Source organism: Parasteatoda tepidariorum, chromosome 8, assembly GCF_043381705.1.
Source record: "Parasteatoda tepidariorum isolate YZ-2023 chromosome 8, CAS_Ptep_4.0, whole genome shotgun sequence".
NCBI lineage: Eukaryota > Metazoa > Arthropoda > Arachnida > Araneae > Theridiidae > Parasteatoda > Parasteatoda tepidariorum.
In genome coordinates this window covers 88,482,390-88,507,466 of record NC_092211.1, presented here as the reverse complement: position 1 = coordinate 88,507,466, position 25,077 = coordinate 88,482,390, and the positions used below count along the sequence as shown (strand labels likewise).

The 25,077-nt window shown below is 31.3% G+C and overlaps 1 protein-coding gene across 3 annotated transcripts in view; it reads right to left on the bottom strand.

Annotated features, from left to right (window-relative positions):
* LOC107438417 (CD151 antigen-like) overlaps nucleotides 1–25,077 on the bottom strand; it is a 62,713-nt gene that overhangs the window by 16,878 nt on the left and 20,758 nt on the right. The window contains exons 2-9 of one of the 3 annotated variants that reach the window (XM_071184339.1): nucleotides 24,185–24,298; nucleotides 21,157–21,372; nucleotides 18,807–18,881; nucleotides 15,234–15,332; nucleotides 14,392–14,589; nucleotides 11,408–11,491; nucleotides 10,344–10,397; nucleotides 10,023–10,252 (exon numbers count right to left, since the gene is read on the bottom strand). In XM_071184339.1, coding sequence (XP_071040440.1) covers nucleotides 10,353–10,397; nucleotides 11,408–11,491; nucleotides 14,392–14,589; nucleotides 15,234–15,332; nucleotides 18,807–18,881; nucleotides 21,157–21,372; nucleotides 24,185–24,250 — 783 coding nt within the window. In that variant the 5' untranslated portion in view covers nucleotides 24,251–24,298 and the 3' untranslated portion in view covers nucleotides 10,023–10,252; nucleotides 10,344–10,352. Of the gene's footprint in view, nucleotides 1–10,022; nucleotides 10,398–11,356; nucleotides 11,492–14,391; nucleotides 14,590–15,233; nucleotides 15,333–18,806; nucleotides 18,882–21,156; nucleotides 21,373–24,184; nucleotides 24,299–25,077 lie in introns of those variants that run through there. The other 2 variants (XM_016050708.3, XR_011637481.1) reach the window with 2 other exon arrangements.

Sequence of the window (25,077 nt, the reverse complement as noted above, 5' to 3'; positions counted from 1 at the left end):
CTTTCGAAAGAATTACAATGTTCCTATTTTAACATAGACCTTTTCAGGAGATGAATTCCTATGGCATTATTTAATATTTTTCGAGTTTAAATGCGGTCGGCGGTTTGCACAAAGGGCAGGGACGTAATCAGCACGACCTCACGAATCGCACCTGCTTGGAATTTCACGCTCAATTCGGATAATTACGAACAATGCCTTTTTGGGGCCGGGATAGCCTGGTCGGTAGGGCGCTGGGCCCATATCCAAGAGGTCGTGGGTTCGATCCTCGCCGGCCGAAGACTCCCCGTGTAGTAAATGGTGACTGATGCACGTTAAATCTGTCGAGTCGCAAAGTCCTCCATGTTCCCATAACAAACCAATACCTCTGGGGGTACTGATCCAGGAGTTTCCCTGTCTTCTGGATTGGGTTCAAAATTACAAGGGCTACGGAATTGAACATTAGTAGTCGTAAATCCAAAAATTGGGTCGGCTGTTCAGCGACGGATATAAAATAAAATAAAATAGTCAAAACCCAAATCCGTCAAAAAGGGGGGAAAAAGGGGGAAGATCATTTTTTTAAAAAGTGCGTTTCTTGTGTCTGGTTTTAAAAACTTAAAATATGGTCTGCACAATTAAAATTTAGTCTGCGCAACTCTTGAGTACGCCCTCTAGTGGAGCGTGAAAACATCAGGCATTTAGTTTCATCATAATCATTGGCAAAGTCTGACGCCATTTTGTTAGCAACAAATAAGAAGCAACATTTCTCTAAGGAAAAAGCAGTAGAACTTGAATAAAACGACCCAGTACATTGACAAATCTTTCAGAAACAGAACGCGCCCAATATTGAAGAAATTTCTCAATAATTTTAACCTTTCTATTATTAACACACTTGCAACCGATAACTTCCATACTGTTACAGATATGTGTACTACGGTAAAATCCATTTTTCTTTGTCTTCAATTCATTACAAATTAAAGTGAAGTCTACATTTCTTACTTTACTCCAATTGATAAATGTAATTTCAGAACATGTAGAACTGTAATAGTTATAGAATTGTATATATTTCTGAATCTATATAATTCGGAAAACAACAATAAGGAATCATCCGAATTACTTGAAATAATATCATTTATTTCTTATTTGATGATAGTTCTCTACAAAATGGTTTTCTGCGTCCGATTATGAATGACAAAAAAACAAAAAACAAGAAAGTTTATTATTTTATTTTGAGGAATTTTTAGAATTGTTTTTTTGTTTCGTTAACATTCTTTATTTTGCGTTTTTTAGTTTCTAAATAATGATTTTCACTGAAACTTAAAATTTTTTGATAAAAATTGTTGTCAAAATTTTTTTTTGCAAAATTAAATTATATAAAATTATGATCTTCTGTATACTTTTTGCATATTTCAATGTTTGAAGTAATCTAATTCTTAAAACTATGGTATGTGAAGTTTAAATAGGCCCTTCATGTTATATTATTAAATTTAGTAAAACTATTCCTCAGGTATTAGGTTTTAACTCTAGTAAGAAGATACATCTTTTTTTCTGTTTAATTACAAATATTTTACGGAATTGTGACTGAATTATTTAAAATTATAACGGAGAGGCTGAAAGTGTAGAGAGTGGAGAAATCGCGTAATCTTAAAACGTCTATTCGGAAACGAAGAGTTTGTTAGCCTCACTATTGATCAGGAATAAAACTAGGTACATGCTTTACCTCCTACAAGAAAAAGCATTCCGCGAGAATAATATAAAATTCAGTGACACAACAACAGAAAAAATGCCAAAGAATTATACAAGGACATACAGCTGAGTTTTATTTAATACAATGTAGAGAAAAACTACAAGTGCTTTTCAAAATTGTAAATCAACTTATTCACTTAGAGCAACAATAAATACAAAATTTATTCAGTAATGACTGATATGAAATATCTTCCTTTCCTATAGTCTTATTATAAGCATCTGATGGTTTCTAATCTATTTATAATCAAATATTTCGTTCAAAGGGATTATTATTTATTTCACATACTTGTTTATTTTTACATTGACCATTGAAAATATTTTTGAACTGTTGTCTATGTTACAAAGACACACATAAATTGAGTGAATATATATTAGCAAAATAAGTAGCTTGATAGTTTAAGAATGATAAACAATTTGTACAAGTAACAACAGCATATAATTTGAAACATCAATAATAGTACTTTGCTGCATTAGTAAGACAAATATTTTTGTACAATTTTATCTTTCCTTCTGACACGCTTTTCAATGAAGTCTCCAAGAAATACAATTGAGCGCCAAATTTCTCCAGAATCATAGAGATGGAAAATATTTCGCTTAGCATACAATTAATGTAGAGTTATAAACGAAAATTTAGATTCTTTAAGATAATTTTTTTAAATGTTTGAAAGCAACTAAAGAATTTTTGTTGCAAATTAATTGACAAACCAACTGAAAATGCAATTGAATTTATGCAAATCCACATTATAGAAACAATCATTATTATATTTGTTTTTCTCTAGTATTTCAACCAATGAGAAAACGCTAATATTGACTGTTTCCTAAGCAGTATATTTCAACCGAAATCGGAGGCTTAACATCTTCAGATTTCGGATGGTAGCTGAAAAAGTGAAAAATCACATCGAATGTGACTTTTTTTCTTTAAAATAATTTTTTTTTTAGCCAATCAATCAAAATTTCATAATTTTCTGCTGATTGGTTTCATCAGTTTGTAACTTTGAAATAGTGTTTCGTTAGTTAGGAAATTTCGTTTCCAGCTTTATTTCGTAATAAAATGAGTTTTAAAGGATTTTCCATCTCTGCACTTAACAGATTTCTATTAGCATTATTCTGCAGACATGTATTTAAATGCAATACAAGTGTGTGAGTTTTAAAAACACATGTAAAAATTTGAAAATTTAAGTTTTGTTCCCTGGATCGAATCTAAATATGAAATTTCCGAATTATTATGGCTTTTAATTTATGAAAAGAATGAATGGAGGCATAAAACGCCTCTAAAAAAACTAATGTCTGAGCGATGATGAATAATTTAATAAGAAGTTAATATCCATAAAATTTTCCATCATTAACATTGCAAATATTAAACTCCATTGAATTATTTGAGGAAAAATACCTCTCCATATTTTACAAAAATACTGAAAAATATTTGTTTAATGGCAATAATGATATGAGATTTATTTGCATCGGAGTTTCAGTTAAAAAAAAAATAGATGAATCAAAAATGACATTCAATTCCTGTTTTATCGATTTTAATTTTTTCTATGACACATAAATTAAATTAGAAAAAGTTTAAAATGAGGGGAAAATGTGATAAGACCTGGTAGCTTAAATTCAAAAACCTGTTGGAGTTCGACCTAGAATTTGCCAGATTTAATCAATATATTCATTGTTTTGTTGTGTGCAATATATCAGTCCTAAAAAGTCATGGATGAAATACTTTCTTATAAATAACTTTTCTTCTAGAAATAATCCGTTCACTAGTTATTTCGATTATAAATGTAAAAATATTAGAATTTCAAATACAATTACAAGTTTCGAAATACAATTAATGAGGCTAGTTTTAAAAAAAAAGAGCATCAAGTTATTGGCATAGGAAAACAAACTTATCTACACAGACCCCGTGAAAAAATGAACAAGAACAAGCCAATATGGTAGGTTCTTGACTAGTAAAGTGTAATTCAGAGTTTCTTCGCTAGAAAGCGGAACTAATTTCGGCACAATGTAGGTACCTAGTCCACCAGGTCTTACTCTACTCTCCCTTATATGAAAATAAAAAGTTTTTTTTTAACTCAGCTAATTAAGGGTATAGCTGAATAATTAGTAAATTACTATAGTAATTCAACAAACGAATATAATAAAAAGGAATGAATTATAATTGAACCAACCAAATGATCAGAAAAACAAACTTGAAAAATGTGAATTACAATTTATATGATTATAAGATATATTACAGATATATCTTGATAACATGATAATTTCGAATTTTCAGAAAGTACAGTTATTTATTTATAATATTTTGTATTTCGATTCAATCACTATAGAAATTTTAAGTACAGGTATGCTTATTGCGTTGCAATCTAAAATATAATAATTCAATGAGGAAAAATTGAATTTGGTTTCAGAACTAAATAGTAAAATATGTTTTCAAAGAGTCTCTAAGCTAATTATTCGTGTTTATTAATTCTTCAACAAAACATTTAACAACAGATCACATTTTTTTTAAAGACAGAAAAATTGAGTCAATTATTATTTTACACCAACAACAAAGATAAATTGTTAGCTTTTTTGGTGGCAAACTGTAAACTAAATATAAATTGAGCTTTTTATTAAACTACAAATTATCTACGTTAATGAAAAAAAAAATCATTAGAACGAAAAACTGAAACAAGCACTTTCTGTAGTTGGCTAATTTTTCTCTTAAATTTTGTAATTTTCCTTATTTTAAAACTTTGCTTATTTTAAAAACTAGAGTGTTCTGGTGAACTTGAATAGTCTAATTATGTATGATAAGGTGCTTTGGCCATTTTTTTTTGTTAAAAAGTGTTTTATGAGTATGTAATTGATATGAAACCGAAATATCCTCTCTAATTTCAATTCTTTCTATATTATTAATCTCTGTGTTTTTTTGCTTTGAGATATTGTCTAAATATTTCCCGTGCAATGAAAGGTGCTTTAAAAAGTAGAAATTTGGTCCTTTTTAAGGAAATATCCAGCCTATTTCGAAAAAGCTTGGCAGTGACTTTAAATGGAGAGAAGGATTTTACCCAAGCGTTTAGCAATCTGGTAGAGCAAAAAACGAAAATGTTAGTGTGTAGATTTATTTAACTTATTATTGACTAAATAATACTTTTAAAACGTTACAGTAACATTATAGGGTTATGTGTTTCAGTCGTACAAATTTCTTCTGCAACATTGTTATAACAATAAACTATCATAGACTTTTAATTTTAATTCTGAGACAATGTGACTTTGCTATCTGGGTGGTAGCTAAAACGATTAAAATTTAAACAATTTATAAAAATCATTCTTTTAAAAAGTATCACAACATCTTAGAGTTTCAGTTATACTAAGAATATACATTTTAAAACCGTGCAAAATCTTGCGTAGTGTATTAATTGTTTCATAATAATGATATATATGATTTACAGTGCTATCAATTTACGTGATATTTTGCACGAAAAAACTATGCAGATACTTGAATCATTCATAATTAACATTTTTACCGATCTATTTACATTCATTTATGTCAAAAAAATGCAATCCTTGGTTTATAACTGTCTGTTGCTACTTAGTCCTATTTAAAATAATTCCTTCAGGCGAATTTAACACTAACATTTTCAATGGACAACATTTCAGAAACGTCATGCCGTGAATTGACTAACACCATTTATAAACTTATTACTAATTAATATTGGAATACTTTTAATAATCATTAAAATAAGTTTAAGGTTAGCATAACATTTAAAGTTTTCTTATAATAAAATACTTTAATTTTAAAAGTAATGAAATTTTTAAATAGATTTGATAAAGGACATGAGTATCTTTAGATAAGCATTTGTACATAACAGTGATATAGTGTATTATAAAATTTATCACACATATTATATTACTTTATTATTTTCCAATGAAAACGTTTGATAATGAGTTCGAACAACAGTTTTCTTTCATCAACTATAGCCTAAATTATATAATAACTGTAGGAAACAGACTTTCCATAGTACTTAAATATAGATAATGCTTTTGAACTATTTACAAAAATTTGAGCAAATGAGAACGCCTTCTGTAACAAGGAACATAATAAATTTTAGAGATTTCTAAACTGCAAAAAATTCCGGATCAAATTCCGGGGGAAAAAATACTGGCATCTTGAGTGCAACATCCGAAAAAATCCATTTAACCGCAAAATTCAATTTTATACCATACAGAAATATTTATTTAATTTTAATGATATTACCGTAAATATTATTGAATAAAAATTACTGTTTATAAAATTTTTTGTTCCGTAAAATTTAACGGCAAAAATCAATCTGAGTGCCGGTAGTTCTTTACCATAATTTGATCCGGAATTTTTTTTTATGAACCGTTAAGATGGTAAAAATAAATATAGTTTTATGTTAATTCCTCAAAATTTTAACAACTTAAATAGGTCACAAATTCACAATTATTACATTCAGTGGTGTTCACATTTTATTTTTATCAACTACAAGTAAATATATTATTAAAGATAACAAATTAGAGCTTAATAAAAGATTAATAAAATTATAAAATAGCTTTTTGAACCCAAAATCAAAAACATTTGAAAGAAATATAAACCCAAGTTTCCCAATTAGATTTTAAAACGAAATTTTTAATGAATGATTGAGCATTATAGTTAATGATAATTATAATTAAGGTAACTGCTTTTATTATTAATTTTTGTCTCTTTGGTTACACAGTTCAAATAAAACTATCTTTTTGAACAAATATCAAAATTTTAAAAGCGAAAAAGTTTATAAAGAAAGTTAAAAAATTATCATTAATTATGTATTTAATTAACAATAAAAATCAATGTAGAGAAATAACACAATTCTTACAACATACTAACATAAAAATTCATAGCACTATAAATAAATGAGGAAATAAATTTTTTATTATTATTATTTCATTGTAAGATTTAAAACACATTTTGATTATCTCAACTTCTGTTCTATATCAAAATTTTTCATCAATAATACAAATACTTAAGCAAAATTTCATTTATAATTAAATTATAGTTAAAAATAAATATAAATTCGGAAAATCATTTTCGTCACTGTTTCATGGTGAAATTCAATTGTGTGACAATTTTCAATTTGTGACAATTTTTGTTTGGCATGTAAAATTTCCAAAAAAATATATTTAACAATGATATAAACATGAATCCCAAATTTTATTCAAAAACAAATATGAACTTTTATTTGTTCCTTGTTACATTGAATCACATTTTAGCTTGAATAAATATAAATTGTATAAAGTTATTTGTAGCATAGTCTGTTTAAAATAGCCCTACTAAAAAGAACACATCAAATTAACAACGGAAAACAAAAGGTTTAACAACTAGCAAACAGCTACACAAGTATTTTGTGACACTTTTCACTCGAAACGACACCGATAAGCATCAGAGATTCACTCGTATAAATAAATAAAAACATACACCGTTGTTATTTGGGAATTAAAAAAGAATTCCTACTTTCCTCAAAAGGTACATTATTTACTATGTAGTGCAAAAAATTATGCATTTAATATTTCGCAGGCTATTTAAAAAATCTCTTTGCAAACACCTGCAATTATTTTGCAATGCATTAAATTAATTGGGAAAAATCTGCCCTCATTTCGCAATGCGGGTGGCAAATAGGGAAAAAAATCAGTATTTTCTATTCATCCTGATACTTCTTTGGTTTATTACAGTAAGCCCAGATACCTCTTAGCCAATTAAAACAGTACCATTCATTGCTCAAATTGCCCCATTTATTGCATGCAGTTTTCAATAAGCTCTGAAGGCTTATTGTAAATAGCCTAAATAAAGATTTATTCATATGCGTTTAAGCAAATTTAGTCTGATAGAACAATTCTTCACACATCCTAATTAAAATAAAGTGATGTAAGCTGATTGTAATAAGCCTAAAAAATATCAGACTGTGATTAGAAAATACTAACGATTTTTAAAAAAATCTAATAAATATGTTTAGAGTCAGACTTTTCAATTAGTTTATGACATTTCCTTCTTAAAAAAACGCTTAAACTACGACATCTTCTGCTTATCAAAAAGTAATAAGTATAGAAATCATTTAAATTAATTATTAAAATTCGTGATAAATAGTTTAAAATTTAAATACTTTGCGATTAAGGTGTTCTGTATCTAATAAAAGAAAATTCCATTCGAAGAATTTAAATTACACAAAAAAAAACCCTTTTCGGTTGGTATTTTTTAGACTTTTAAGATTAATAATGCATCCCCACATTATTATAACTGAAAATGATGTCCTTTTAATGATAATGAGTTTCCTACTAATGAATATCCATCTGAACAATTATTGACGCATTTTTCATTTTATTGTTGAAGATCTACAATTAAAATACCTTTCGTAAATAAACAAACAAATAAAGTTTTCCTTTACTATACACTTCACACTTTCATATCGAGTGAAAAATAAAAACTGAAAAAACTAGTAATGATTCATGCTTAAGATTACAATACACCAAAACAGACAAATGTGATCACAAACTGTTAAAGACACACATTATTACGAACTCAGCATCTTTAATACAGTGTGAACTCTAAGTGACAAACTTTCATAAAACTGCGTCAGATTATTTAAATTATTTAAATTATGACTTGAGTACCACTAACAATTTTTTTTTAAAAAACAAATGTATAAACCTCTACTGACTGGATGATAATGGTAATTTCTACGAATTTTTTGCGTAAAAATGTATATGACGTATTAAAATGTATGAAATATGTATGCATTTTTTCAACAACTAATAAAAATCATACGAATAAAAACCTTTTTTGCTACAATTTGGTATCCGTTTTTTCATTAAAAATTTTTTTTAATCGAAACCTAAATAGTTTTTTGACAAACATTTATTAAAACTGAAAAGTGAAAAAAAAAACATATTAATGGATATTTTAAAGATACTCAAAATTTCTGGTTTAAGAGCAACGACTGTAAATGTAGAACAGTAATTGATTCTAGAATGTTTAAATATCTGTGAAAAATTTTGTTTCGTTCCAGCTTAATGATACTGCTTACTTACATTGTTAAGTTGAAAATTCTGAGTTTAAGAAATGATATGTTCGACTGCAAAATTTGATTATTAAATTAAATTATGTTGAATCTTTAAATAAAGTGGTTCTGTATGTATATATATACATATATGTATAAGTTCAAAATGAAGAATAAAACAAAGAAAAATTATAGATATATGAAAAAAAAGGGGGTGGGAAATAATAAGTAAAAAAAAAAAACAACAGTTTATTAAAAAAAAAATGAAATGTTAATTAAAAAACCGGAAAAAAAAGATATAATCTTTTCTTCAGCCCAGACGATTATATCCGCAAAACAGAGTGCTTTCTGATATTGTATCAATAAAGCCAAAGCAACATATATTAATACAATAGTGTGAGGAGCACTCAAAAATTTTTTTTATANAACCTGTGTATATATATATATATATACATACAGAATTTTGTCAAATTCTCTAAAATATCTCCTAACGTGCGCTTTTATTATACTTTTCTAATGTAATTTAATTGGTTTTTAACATCAAAACATATGCAAATAATGCATACTTAAAACAATTGTTTCACATATGTGTTTTTTAGGAATGCAGAAATATCAATGCAATTCATGTACCATTTCCTTAAAATCTTGGTATCAATGCAAGAATGGTTACTTAAACATTATGCAATCAGTCAATAGAGGCCCTGTTGACTTATGGCAGCAAGAAAGTAAAAATCTGTCTTGATTTTCAAGCGGAGTAAAAACTTTTAAGTTAGGAAACTATATGAAACTGAAAACTGCATTGAACATAGTTCTAAGAAAAAAAGTATCATGGAAGTTTTAAAAATATTTTTGACAATTAAATAGGAAAAATATTAAGAAAGGGGAAAATATCGTAGTACATTCCTACACAACTGAGAAGAGGAGGAGTGGGAAGGGTAGGGTCAAAACATGGAACGGGTCTTCCTTCCCATATAACGTATTCGAGCGTTGCGATCACGAATAGAAATGAAGTGAAATAAATAACAAACGATTAAAAAATTATAAATTCAATATAGTTAAAAGAAAACGATGCATTTATCGGTTTTGAAACTATTTTTATGACAGGGGTGTGCTGCTAAACCCATTAGGTTTGTTGCTTTTATGATACGCTTAAATAAGAAAGAAGTAAAAAGCGTCGCCATTTTTACACGATATAGCATTAGAATAGAAACTCGTATTTCTCTATGCTTTCGTGTGACACTTCAGGTAGTTTCCTTTTTAGAAGTTAAATATAAATTTCTTTTTTTTAAAACAACATTAAATATTATTCTTCATTAAGCATTTTTCAGCTTCTTTTCTTCCTCAACCATTTACGATATAACTTAAGTTAATTTTGATTCACTCATTGTTGTTCTTTGAAATGTGTTACATGAAAATGTTTTGGTGAGATATTGAAAATCAACTGCAGCATCAATCAACAACGGAAGAGTTGAAACACCAAAGGAGTGGGAGGAGAGGAAGGAAAACTGAAAAGGAATGACTAGAATGAGCCAACTTATTAGAGAGAGAGAGAGAGAGAGCGAAAAGTAAATAATAGATGAAAAATAGATGTCCTACACGAGATCTTCATATTTCCCGGCATAAACAAACAGAGAATATCATCCCGAATATCTGGAAGAAAAAAAATTAACACATTTAATTATGATGAACACATAAATATATAGGCAATTTATTATGAATTTAACATATCGCCCAAGAGTTCCGTAAAGATCGCACTTGATGTGTGTTAGAATCCTTGTCAAAAAAGTATGCGCATAATATTTATGCAAGAAAAAAGAAAGACGCAATCGAAATCTGAAAAACAGTTTTATTGTCTGGTGAAACTTTTTCTAATAATCCTCTCTCAACTTCTTTTTCTTTCCTCAGACAATCAAATAAGTTTTAATGCTTTCTGTTCTGCCTTCTTCAGTAGTAGTAGACAAAATTTCGATCGCACTTTTGCTTCTTCGTCTCGCTTAAATATTAATGTGTTTCCTAATGCTTAAATATTATTAATGAATTGCGAATTTGGAGAAATTCATTGATGAAATTTAGAAATGAAACGTGAACAATTGGTACATTCAATAAAAAAAACTTTTTATTGGTTTTTATTTAACACTATGGTTGCCTAATTGCCCTCGTTCCATGAGAGACTAGACATTTTCGCTATTTCAAAATTATAAATTATATTTATTTTAGCTATACAATTTAGTTAAAAGAAGTTAAATAAACAATTGAAATTCAATAGTATTTTTTTAAATATTAATAATTAACTGCATTAAAATCTATCATTGCGATTTACTAAATTTTTCTGCTCACAGATCTGCAGTTTTACATAACGCAGAGCATCTTGTCACAGCTTTAAAGAAATCTATTGTGAATGTTTGTTTTGATTTTGTGGTCACAGTTAAAATAATATTCCACTACTTTAGCGTTACGGATTCTTGCAAAATCTCTTACTTTTACTTACATAAGTTTGATATACTTTTTCACTGGAGCATTTCCCCAGAACTGAAGCATGCGCACTAGGAGAGCGCATGCGCATCTTACGTACTTGTAATACATGTACGCATACTTGTAATCTTACGTACGGAAGCTAACGAAAATGTGCGAAATCTCCCTATTATAAAAATGCTTTTTACCTCTAGTACTGCGACACCACATCCAATGGCAATGAACAGCATACTTTCATTTCTGAAAAATCCTTCAAGTTTCATTTTACAACCCTGAAACAAAGATGCATAAGTATCGTTAATTTAGATAATTCTTTTAAGAAGACAAAGATGAAAGATACATAGGCTTGGCCACATTACACACAGCAGAGGATAATACACAGAGTGAAACATCCATGCCTTGAGCGCAGAGCCGGATTATACCTTTCGTAGGCCCTAGGCACAGCCGTTTTTGGGCNTGGCTTCGCAGTCAGGCACGCAAACCGGCAACTCACTCACGTTCTCTTGTTTTCAAGCTATCATTATTTATTGGCGATTACAGTTACAAAAATTATTTTTAGTCCAGCTTACTACGCGTTTACTAAAGGTTAATAATTTGAAAATAAAAATTTAGCCTTATAAGTTGCCCTGTATTGTTTCATTTCAATAACCTCTGCTCGCAATATAAAAGCTGGTACTATTCGAGCAGGCGTCCCACCCCTGATTGTGTATCTATTCTGGGCAAGAGAAAGCTGTAGTGCAGCGGAGGAAGAACCTTGTATTTAAGGCTGAACTAAGGATTTACGGGAACCAGGGAAAAATTTATGGCGGGCCCTTTTCCAAAGTTCAAAAAGACTTATTTCCATGCAGTGTTTTCATCATAGAAAAAAATGGGTGAGAATTTCTCACCCTTTCTCAAAAACAGGGTGAGATTTCAAAAAGTTAAGTGAGATTTCTAAAAACTAAAAAAACACAAAAACTCTTGAAAAAAAATAATTTCTTTAATTATATATAATACATTTTTAACGTTTTCTATTTTTTAAAGCATTGAATATTTTTGGTGCATATATTTTTGGTGCATCATCATAGAAGATTTTGCCTTTACAAGGTATTTGTCCATAAAAAATTTGAACGTCTCACATGAAGAAACCTTACCTACGGTAAACACGTGCTTGCAGAGAAATGTGTTCTGAAAGGGGTTCAGTGGTTGTGTTCTGTTGTTCGAAAAGGTTCTGAACAATACTGGTAAATAGGGAAGATAGATAACGGGGCAGATGTTGAAAATAATGAAAGATCCAAAAAGAAATGTGAAACGGATTTTATTCTAAATGGCGTAATTCGAAGCTTTTTCTAAAATCCGAGAAATTAGCGGATTTTGAAATTGATTTATAGAATGCGCGAATTTCTCGCGGTAATCATTTTTCAATGCGAGAAAAGAAAAAAATATGCGAGATTCTCGCGTTCTCGCGCTGTAATGAAAACACTGATAGTGTCGAATATTTGAAGACCCTTTATACAAAACTTAAGTTTTTATAGCTGTAAAGAAATTTTCTGCCATTTTTCTTTCGAAAAACAATAATAAACATTCTATTCTTCGTGAGGAATTTCGATCTAGATTCAACAGTCAACTCTCCCTCTCTTTCCCGAGACCCCAGCTTTGATGACTTCATTTAATTGCCCATAGAGTGAACATGTGTGTACCTGATTTTATCCCATTACTGAAGTAAAACCGGGTGTTTTGACTTTTTCTAGAAAAATAATCATTCATACTTATCGTAAACTGGTGTAAATATTAGTAAACAAATATATAAAATTAGTAGGAAATATCAGTAAGTAGAACAGCTTATCGATTTATTGTACGCAACTTAACAAAGAATATCTTGTTTAAATCAAACACTTCTTTATTATTATCTTATTTAAAATTTATCTTCGTTGAATCAAACAGTTTCGAAAACTTCGAATCTTAGTCCATTTTCGTAAATTTTGAGCTGTGTCCTTTTTTTGTAAACACTAACGGGATTTTATAATTATTGTTCAGTCTCACCATTAAAATAAATGTATGTTAAAACTCAATGAGTTCACCCTTCACGAACTTTTATTCGAAGTTTAAACTTTTTTTCTTTGTTTATATATGCAGGGTGTCCCAAAAATGTTGATAACAAACGTCGGAGGTTAGACGCATCATAAGATTTGCATAATTAAGAATAGCACGGGAATTGCATCCTAATATGAACTGTTTTTTCATTGTGCTTTTGAACAGGTACTTTTATTGATTATTACTAAATTATTTTAATCTCTTGTTGTTGTAGAACAATATGGACCTGGCGGAGATTGTCCTTATTTTCCTGTGGTGCCATCTATGGCCAATAATTTAACTTCTGCCACACCCATAGGTCACACCCGTTTATAGGGCGGACCCATCCATACATCCATTCATTCATCCACAGATCTTAATTTCGACCTGAAACAATTAACGGTCCATCTCCAATTCAGTACACCCAGGGGTATAATTTGTTATGGCAACATGGAGGACTTTGTGACACGACGGATTTAAGGTGCACCAGTCACCATTTACTACAGGGGGAGTGTTCGGCAGTCTGGATTTGAGTGGCAGGCTGGATTGAGCAGTGTTCTACAAACCAGGCTATACCGGCCCAATTTCTTGTTACTTTATGTTCTCTAAGAATATTATTTAAGTAAATAAAAGTACCGGTTCGAAAGTACCCGCAAAAAAAGTTCCAACTAGCGTTTTCGGGTTCTTATGCAATTCTTAGTTATTAGGATGTGCCTCATCTCCTCTTGAAGTGCGTCGTAACATTTACGGTACATTCTGTATATTTAGAGGATTGATCTTTCTCTCTATTTTTATAAATCTCGAAAACGATTCGTCAGGTTAAAAGGGGGTCAGGTTCTACTTTATCTCTCACCTAAGTAATTGCATCATATATTCAAAAACTGAAAATATTCTTCCATTTTTAAGCACCCAAATACATCCCCTAATTAAAAAGTATTGGACATTTATTAATAGGAATATTTGGTAACAAGGATTGGACATTTATTAATAGGAATAAAAAGTTTTTTTAGAGCAATAAGAGACGGCTCTTAACAAGTAGTAAGACATATTCATTTATGAGAAAAAAGGTAATAAGAGTTTACGAAAAATGAAAAATGAATAAATTTGGGATGGTACTCACAGTCTGGTGCCTGTATTGAGAATTGGAGTCCTCCTTCTGACATAAACTCTCGTTGAGGGGTTGAGGGTTAAGATAAGCGTCTGCCTGTTTAGCATTCTTGAGGGTGCAACAAGTGGGACTGACATTCCTCCCTTCACTCCTCTGTTTCCATATGCTGTCAGAATAATCACCCCCATCTCTTACGCCGCAGCAGTTGAACTTTGAAAAAAAAAAAACAAGTAAAATTTTATTTAATCTTTTCTTACATTTTTTCGAACGATAGACTGAAAAACGGTAAATCGGGTAAATCAGACTAAGCGTTAATAGTATATAAAAAAAAAAGAGTGGACGGTACTTTTAGAACTTCTCGGAGAGTTGATTGTTTCCAGACTGAGATTTTGTTTTCTCCAGCGATCCTTTTTAATGTTTCCACACAATATTAATTCGAAGTATTTTTATGATTAATGCATTCAAAGTGACTGTTTTGGACGTCGATTTTAATGTAAATATGAATAATGAAGAAGAGAAAGAATTTTAGGACGTCTTAAGAAACGCTTATTGACTGGAGTTGGAAACCCATTCAGCCTATTGGACGAAAAGAGGACGAACGTCACTCGATGCAGTTTTTGCGAACCATTACTTGAAATGTTGGCGAGTTTATGAAAATCTATCGAGGAAAAAAAAATGATTTGTTCAATGTGTAATAAATAATTTCTTCTCTTTTGCACTTAATCATTAGTTGTTTTTTTTTGTTCCTAGATGATTTTTATTATTTTCAATTTTAAATTTTCATTATTTTTTTTAGTTTACATTACATTCAGATTTCGCGACATCAATTAAATGCTGCGCGAAATAAAATGTACCTTTGTTTGAGCGAAATCCACAGCTTGTGTAAATTGAATCTCAGAACCATATTTTTGTTTAAGTTTTTCTTTCAGTTTACCTTCCATTTCATTCATCTCCTGAAAACAAAACAAATGTATCATCTTTTGTGTTGACAAAGTTTAAAACTGAGAAGGAACAATACTAATTGGAACACAAATATCATTAAAATGAAACTTTTCACTTAAGTATAAAATTGAATTCTAAGAAATGAAAGAACTTTTTTGGCGATTCCAACGATCCTCGAACTGCCTATGTTAGACTATCGTTTCGTTTCGACGATACGTGATTTCTGACGAAATGCGAATTCCTAGACATTTGGGGAGACTACATCGTTATGAAGCCCTGAATTGCCTTCGTTATACACCCTTATTGCATCCAAGAAGTGCTTCGAAATTTTTATTTGTGTTTGAAACCATTTAGCCTGTATTATGGTACGATGTAGAAGAGGGCCCTTCTTATGCGCAATAGGTTTCTTGGTATCGGTTGCGAGGCATACTTGTAAGTTAAGTAATAATTAATAATTCTAAGTCAGCGTAATCTTTTTATTTTGAGCCGTGATGGCTCAGGGGATAGAGCGTTCGTTTTCCAATGCGGCGAACCGGGTTCTAATCCCAGTCGATACGAATTCCGCATCCGGCTTGTACCGAGCACAGTGCTGACGTGAAATATCCTCAGTGGTATCATGGGTTAGAGTCCCCTTGCCGTCAAACTAACCGTGGGAGGTTCTCGTGGTCTTCCACTCCGTGTAACGCAAATTCGGGTTAGTTCCATCAAAAAGTCCTCCACGAAGGAAAATTTCTCCCAATGCTCGATCCAGGAGTCCCCTTGTCTTCTGGATAGGGTTCAAAATTACAATGCTACGAAGTTGAATATTAGTAGCATAAACCCATAAAATCGGGTCGGCAGTTCAACGACGGTTATGAAATAGAATTAAAAAATCTTATGATTATAGTATAGTTTACTGAGGCTCACCAACCCCGATGATTGCTTCACAATGCCTGCTGTTTCTTAGCATGACACAGTTGAAATTATTCAACTAAAAGCATATGTTCTAAAAAGAGCACTTGTTTCGCCATTTCTCACCCTTATGATACCATTAAGATTTATTAATGAATAAAAATCCTTTTTCTAAGTAACCATTTTTTGAATTAAAAGTGTGTTGTTATAACAAATTCGGTGAGTTCGCAACTGTCATTTAATATTTTTTCTACGAACGGATGTGTATTTTAAATACAATATTTGCCTTCATCACTTTGTGCGTGAAGCTGAAAGTTAAGTTCTAAATCATTTAACCCATCTCTTTAAGCACAATTCATAACAGTATATTAATGTAATTCGCACCAACGAATAATAACTGTAAAACGGTTTATAAAGTCAGACAACGATTTAAATAACTTCATCCAAAAATGTAACTTAGAATTACGTTATTCTAACAATAATAAACAATCCTCTTAAAGTAAAAAATGCATAGAAAACAATGAAAAACTGAGACACCATCATTAGATCTTTTTTTTATCTATAGTAAGATTTCCAGTCAATTTGTAATCTATTCGTTTTATTGAGCCTGATTCTGTTGACAAAATCTTTTGCTTCGAACAGAAGGAAAATAGATAATGTTTCAGCTTGAAGAAATGTTCACTCGGAGTATTCCCAGAAAACGGTTTCGTCAAGAATGAAAGAGTTCTGATGTTTGCAGGACTCACTACACACAACTAACTGACGCACACTATCTATCTATATTATATAAAACGCTAATACGTACGTATGTATCAATAAAACCGATGATATTTCTTTTCTCGCGCTGGCAACAGTTTTCATTTTTAATTGATTGGATTCGGCGCGCAAGAGCACGTAGTGAGCATAATATGTCTAATCGGGTGAATTCTCACCGAATTATCAAAAAAATTCTCACAAAATTATCTTCATCGAAGCCGATGCTTTACATCCGGCGTTCAGTACTATTTCATATTGTTTTACAACACATGGTTTTAGCCCTCTGGTGGGAAAGACTTTAAAACAAAACTTACAACAGTTACTTTTCTCAACAACTGAAATTTAGAATAGTGTGATTAAGAAAAATATGTGAACTGTTTGCAATTTCAAATTAATATTGAAATGCACAGGTTTAGAATTTTCTACAGTGAAAAGTTTTCGGAACTTTAGTGTTCAAAAAAGTATACAAAAGCTAGAGACGTTAAGAACGTATCCAATGAGCTGCAAAGTGATTGCGAAGCAATCCGAAATGAACCGCGAAAGCAGTTCCGGGGGTTGGTGAGCGCCAGCGAGCAGGGGGCGAAGCCTCCTAGTGATTGGAATCATAATACCGATTTCATCTTTCTAAATACAAAAATCTAATGATGGTGTCGCAATACTCCATTGTTGTCAATGCATTTTTTATTGACTGAAGAATCACGTGGTGGGATGCAGTTTTCCACATTCATTTTCGTATTGGTTTGGTTGTCATCAGCATAAAACTCATTTAGTATTCTTTTCTTATAAATATTTTTGTGTCCCTAATTTAAAGGTTAACATTTTACTTGTATTGTTGTTATGACGTCTTTTATTTTGTTTGATTTCTAGATGAAGACTTTAGGAGGATTGTTATTATTATCATTATTAGTTCTTCGTTACATTTTCAGATAAGGTTATCTAAATCGGTGTCTGATCTTATTAAACGTTATAATTAATATTTTTGTTGCAAATTACATTAGTATAGCATTGTGAATGTTCGTTATATGATATGGACCATAACTTTCAGCTTCATGCAAAGATGTTATTTAAAATACATCCATCAGTCTGGTAAGCGAAAATATTAATTTACAGTTGTGAACTCACCAAATTCGTAACAACAATACACCTTTTAATTTTAAATGTTTTTTTCAAAAAATGATTACTTAGAAAAATGACATATGTAGATATAAACAGTGTAAGGGAAATAAATATTTGAAAGTGGAGCCACAAGTGTTGTTTTTAGTACATAGATTTTTTTGTAGAATAATTTCAACTGTTTTATGCGTAGATACAGCGATTATTGCGAAGTAATCAGCGGGGTTTGGTGAGCGGAAGCGAACAGAGGGCTTAGACCAACACCTCCTAGAAAAGAGCAGGCCTCAGCACGGGTTACCATAAATATCCTTTAGTAGTCCAAACGTAATGACATATTTCGTATTTTCAACCACTGCGCAGCTTAGTATCCCGAACGCAATGACATCTTTCTTATTTTTCATCTACTGCGCAGTTAACTTCGTCACATCGGACTACTAATTTGATCCGTGATGAGGCCTTCATTCTAGGAGGTGTTGTTTAGACTCCTACAAGAAGAATAAAATTCAAAATAAACCAGCCTAGAGGAAGCGAATTTCTACAGGAAAAAATTCTGTAACCATCAAACCATATGAGTTTTGAGTTGTGCGATACTATGTATTTAAATATTCTTAAAAACTTGAATGAGCGAATGGAACAGTTAAATTTACTCAAAATAAAATTTCTTTTTGTAACTGTGGTGTTCCCCTTCAATATAAATAGATTAGTAAGAGGTGTTTTTCCCTTACCTTATCTTGGAACAGAATCGCTAACACTCCAACAGCCAGTTCAGCAGCAAGAATTATAAACAGGAAAAGGAAGTACTAAAATAAGAAGGAGTCATATTATTTTAATACTGTAATAACATGAAACATTAAAAAAAAAATATGTTTCACAACATTAGTTCGTGAAACATCGTCATCAAAAACCAATAACAAAGAACAAAATTTTTAGGAAAATTAATTAAAATGCCCGGTGGCTGAGCGGTCTGATCGCCGGGTGGCTGAGCGGTAGTGCTTCGCGCTGTCGTGCCACAGGTCCCTGGTTCGGTCCTCGGGGCGGGCAAGGGTGACTCAGCCTTTCATCCCTTCAGTGGGTCGATAAATGAGTACCAAGCATGCTTGGGAACGAAACACTGGGGGTTCCGCGTTCGGCTGACCACCTGACCGGAACATCTGCTCCTGCACAGGTCAAGAAAACTGAGAACTGGGCACAGTACGCCTTGGCCCTCTTGGGCTGTCGCACCGCTGAGTTTTTTATAATTAAAATAAGAAATTATTGAATTTGAAAGCATTTGTTTAAAATTTTGTTAAAGTTTCTTCCTGTTAGTAAATGCGTCTTACAAATTTTGTATTTTGTTTTCGATAAGAAATTGTTCGCTTAATAGAATTTCTTATTTAAACGTCTAAATCGAATAAAAAGTTTTTCCAACATTAAAAAAAAGGCGTAACTCTTACATTATTCGTCGAAAGTTAGGTTATAAATTCAATAACATTTGAATGTGCTTGTCATTTATGCGTCATTGTAGATTTACTCGAATCTTTGTAACCAATACAAAAGGATGTCGGAAAAAAGGGTCAAACAATAAACGCTCTTTTTTTTTAATGAGAATATTCTAAAACAGGGTGTCCAAAAGACGGATACAGCAGTTTCCCTCAGGTCAGAGGGATTTCGAATGTTTGGACTTTTTTTAATAGTTACGATTTTTGAAAACTGTATCATATTTGCATGTAATCAATTACCCATTATTTTTTTCGATGTTATCTTCTATTATTTTTAGGATATATTTAGGTGAAATATTAGTGGGAAAACTGCAAAATTTAAAAAGTATGTACAGTTGGCCAAAAGAAAGTAAAAAAGAAACGAAACACCCTAAATAACTTTTGATATAATTACCGGATTTTCACGTTCGAAAAGACAATCATAATGGCTCAAAGGGGTGAACTCGAGTATGCTAATCAGTGCAGAAGATATTTTAAGTAACGAAAACAGATACAACAAACGTACTTTCTCTGAATCAACACACCTTTTTTTCCCCGAATGGATTCGGATTTCTGCCCCCCAAAACAAAGGGGGTTGTTGCAATCTGGAAAATGGGATTCGTACAGTTTGATCAGGACAGTGATCCAAAGTTTAGGCAACTTAACGTTAATTTTACTCTTTGCGTATTTCGCCATACCTCGAAAACTTTTAAAGTTAATCAAAAAATTTCTTCGTGCTTCCTCTTCTCCAGTTCAGGCAACCCCTTCTGAAAGACAGCTGAAGATATTAGTAATAAGTCATAAATCCAACGTACAGTGCGCAAAATAAAAAAACGGGCGACCCTAAATAACTTTTGATCTAATGATTGGATTTTCACGTTCTAAAACTAAATTTTAAGAGTTTGAAGTGGCAAACTCAAACATGATAATTAATTAGTACAAACGATATTTTAAGTTACGAAATCAGACACATAAATGTACTTTAAGACACATAAATATACAAATGTGCTACTCTAAATAAAACGTATCTTTTTTTTTCTTCACGGATTCAATTTTTGGATGCAACAAGCCGCAATCTGGGAAATAGGGTCCTAATACATTAGTCAGGATAGAGCATCAAAGTTTGAACCCGTAATGTTAATTTTACTTATTGGGTTTTTCGATATATCTCCAGAACTTTTTAAGCGAACCGAAAACAATTTTGCACACAATTATAATTTTTTTTATATAAAGATAATTCCAAGCAAAAAAATCTTTGGTAAATATTTCTTATTATTATATTCAATTATGGTCGAAACAAATTTGAATCGTAAGATGTGTAATTTTTTACATCATTTTAAAGAATGTAATTTCACATGGCAAAGTGCAACATTTCAGCAAAATCAGTCGAATAGTTTCTGAGAAATTGAATTTCAGAAGAGCCAGATACTTAAAATTCGATCGATTTTGCCATCTAAATTTACATTCCTTTGAATCTTATATCTCACAATTTAATCTTACAATTTAAATTTGTTTCAACCATAATTGAATATAATAAGAGGAAATAAGAAATTTTTACCAAAATTTATTTTCAAGTCAACAACAAGTCAAGAGACAAGTCAGAAGGGAGAAGACTTACCACAACCAGCATGCACTTGTTTTCCTGCATAGCACCACAACATCCAAAGAATCCGACGATGAAGACTAATCCGCCGATTAAGATGAGAGCAAATGACAGGTACTGCAGATTTGAGTACTTGTAGTAGTCGTCTGTACTGAATAATCTGAAGAGAGTAGTCTTCTCTTCTTCTATGAGCATATAAATACCGAAGGCTATCAGGGCACATCCTGAAAGCTGACAAAAACAGAATAAAGCAAAAAAAATAATGTTTAATTAAATGCAATAAATTGCTCGTAAAACAACCAAAACTAGAGAAAAGTAACAAACAGTATGATATCGATAAACCTTGCCCACAGTCAAACAATTGTATCCAAGACCCCCTAATTATTAAGAAAGTAGAATATTTTGCTACGCTTAATTTTACTTCCATACTTTCGGAAGGTGGATTATTCTACTATAACTATTTCAACTTTCATAGTTTCTGGAAGTAGAATATTCTACTACTCTTAATTCTACTTCCATACTTTCAGAAAAATAGAATATACTATTACATCTAATTTTATTTTTTTATTCTCTGAAAGTAGTATATTCTGTTGTTGTTGTTGTTGTTACTCATCCCCCTGGTGTAGGAAAGCTTACACAGGATCCAGAAGACCTAGTCTCATGAGAACATCGAAAGTCTTTTCTTTCTCAACCAACAGTTGCCTCCAGGAGGTGTCTAAGCAACTAAGAAGGCTAGCAGGAAAAGAAGAGATAGAAAGTTTTTTCCATTTTGAAATTTCATGCAAAGTGACCACTTCTGAATCTTGCCAAAGCCGATGGTAGAGTCCTGGGGTTTCTGCATTACAGATAATATTCTACTGCACCTCATTCTACTTTCATACTTTCTGAAAGTATTTTACTATAACTACTACAACTTTCATACTAGCAGTCACTTTTCAGTAGTCTGACTATCAAAACTAGAAACCGAATCAATCCTCAGAATTACGTTCAAAACTTATCGCAATAGATGAAGGTCTCAAAGCTGCAATACCTTACACCGCCTACAATAACATCTGGATTTTGACTGATAGTCGCAGCTCCATCCCAGCTCTATCTATTCAGATGGATCTATCCCATAGCTATTATCTCTCCATCTGAAAAACTGGGAAACAATATCTGATAGAGACCCAATTTCAATTTGATCTTCCTAAAACAATTCTCATTTTGCCACGATGTATATTTGCAGTGGATACATTCGTATGTTAATATTAGGATGCTTTTGCTAAAGAACGAGCTGGAATAGTTTGTACCCTTGACACACTAATATTTCTGGAAATCAGTTCAAGAGTAAATTATTTGCTGTTCACTCTTCCTCGCACTCTACTCCTGCACACGACTGGTACAGTGGTAAACAACCCTTGAGCTACTCTGAAGTTTGAGGATGACTTTGATTGCACTATCAAGTGGTCACTCAAAGTGTCTTAGATATTTATTAGTATTTCCAATGGTCAGAGTTACAGAAGGACCTCTACATCACAAAGGCGAGGGGGAGCAAATGAGAACATAAAGAAAAGAAAAACTTAACAGGCGTGGCGAGAAAAGTCTATGAACTCAACCACTCAGACTCACGGGAGGTCCCTTGCGAGGCAGCAAACGGTCGCACAAAGAGGTGTCTTTTAGTGCCGGGCAACGGCAAAGGTGGTCTGCATCTGTTTATTCCTGAAGGTCACAGAGTAAGAAGAAAGGAGCCTGTGCAACATGAATTAGATGAAGATCTTTAAGGAGGCATTCGTGTCCATTGGCTAGTCGAAACTCGGCGACTGCTTTGCGTCTTGACCGCTTAGGGAGATCTTGGATAATATTCCACCAGATCTTTCCGGAATTTCTCTCTGTGATTTGATTTAAAGTAAGATCCTTAGTCTTTTTCTTGATTAGGCGCATAGCGATGTCAAGAGGGACAGCTTTTCTTGATGTTTGTAGGATGGAAAATCCCTGCTTTTCAAGGTTGTCTGAAGACTAGTTACGAGCTAGTCTTTGATATAACAAGAGTAAAAAGATCTTTCTCATCTGAGGATATACTTAGAATTCCATCATCTCCTCACAGAGAAAATTTAAAACAAAGACCTGTTCTCGTTTGGAATTTTCTGAACTGACTCATGAAGCTGGTCTAGTCAATAGGCTAGTCCAGTTAAGCAATAACAACACAGTCCCACTTTCTGGAATATTCTACTACTCCTAATTCAACTTTCATATTTTCTAAAACTAGAATTCTCTACGTCACATAATTTTATTTTCATAATCTATTAAATTAGAATATTCCAGTAATCCAAATTCTTTCCTATTTTTTTAAAAGTAGAATTCCTTTCTTCACCTTATACAGATTTCATACTCTCTGAAAGTAAACTAGTTTACTAGATCTAATTCTACTTTCTTATTCTCTTAAAATAGAATATTCTACAGCACCTACTTCCATTTTCGCTTTCTCTTAAAGTAAGATACTACTCTACTGCGCATCTAATTCAATTTTCACACTTTTTGTAGGTAGAATACTCTACTCCTCTTAATTCTATTTTCCTACTTTCTAAAAGTAGAATATTCTACCACGCCTAATTCCACTTTCTTAATTTCTGTTGGCAGAATATTCTACTAAACCTAAATTTCCCTTTCATAGTTTCTGAAAATAGAATATTCTGCTACACCTAAATCTACTTTTACACTTCCTGAAAGTAGAATACTCAACTTTAGCCAATTCCACTTGAATATTTTTAAAGTAGTCGAGGGCCTTGGTTAGTTTTTTGTTAATCTTCCTGACCAGTACAAACTGCTGATACCTAGATAGCATTTTCATGTACATAAAACTTCATAAATTATCATTTGTTATTATTATTTTTGAGAAAAACATTACACGCAATGTAACATTAAGTCTAATATTTGATTAATAGTATTTGTGCAATTCAAAAATGTATTATATGAGGTTTCTACACACGTCATTTGGCGACGCTTTAGGAAAGTTAAAACCGTTTCAAACTGCACTATCATGAAGATAAGAAAGATGTATGCTTACCCAGAATATAAGATTGAAAGCGATGAGTACACCTTTGGCACATTTGGCACCACAGCTGAGAGCCATTTTTAACCTCGCTTGATTTCCTTACCTCTCAGCAAAATAAAATAACACCTGAAACGGAAAAAAAAAGAATATTATTTTTGATATAAAAATTAAGGTTTTTGACGCATTTCACATATTATGTATTTAACACGCCTAAATGTTTTTCAAACATCAATAAATAATTGAAAAAAAATATTACCAAGTATATTCTTTCTTTTGCAAAATAATAATAATAAATAAAATAAAATGAATCAGACAAATATGAAGTACTCTCTCTTATATTTCGTCATTTATGTTCTCGCTTTCAATGTCATTCAAAAATAAATAAGGTTATATTCGTAATGCTAAACAGTACAAAAAAATTATTCCTTTAAACTTTTTTAATATGAAAAATAAATTACAAAACATTTTCGAATTTAATAATTATCCATGATTTATATTTTTGCTAGAAGATATCAATAAAAAGCTAGAAGATATCGATATCAATAAAAGAATAATAGTTTTATTTTAATAAGTTAACTAGTTCTGATCACACACAGGTTTAATGTGTTCTCCGGATCGTGAAATACTTTTTTTTATGATTTTTTTGCTTAATTCAAGATTTTATAATATATTCTATTCAGTTTGGAAATTAGTTTCATATAACAAACTGCATTTACTTAGTTTTTACATAACACTAAAGAGCTAATATTTCACGATTAATTTAATTTTTTAATGTGCGTATATGTTTACTATAATTCTCCAATCATTGGCACGAATTCTAAAATACAAAATGCTAATAGTGGGTACAGAATTTTACTTAGTTACAGTAACAGATTAGTAAATCATGCGTTTGAAATACAATACGT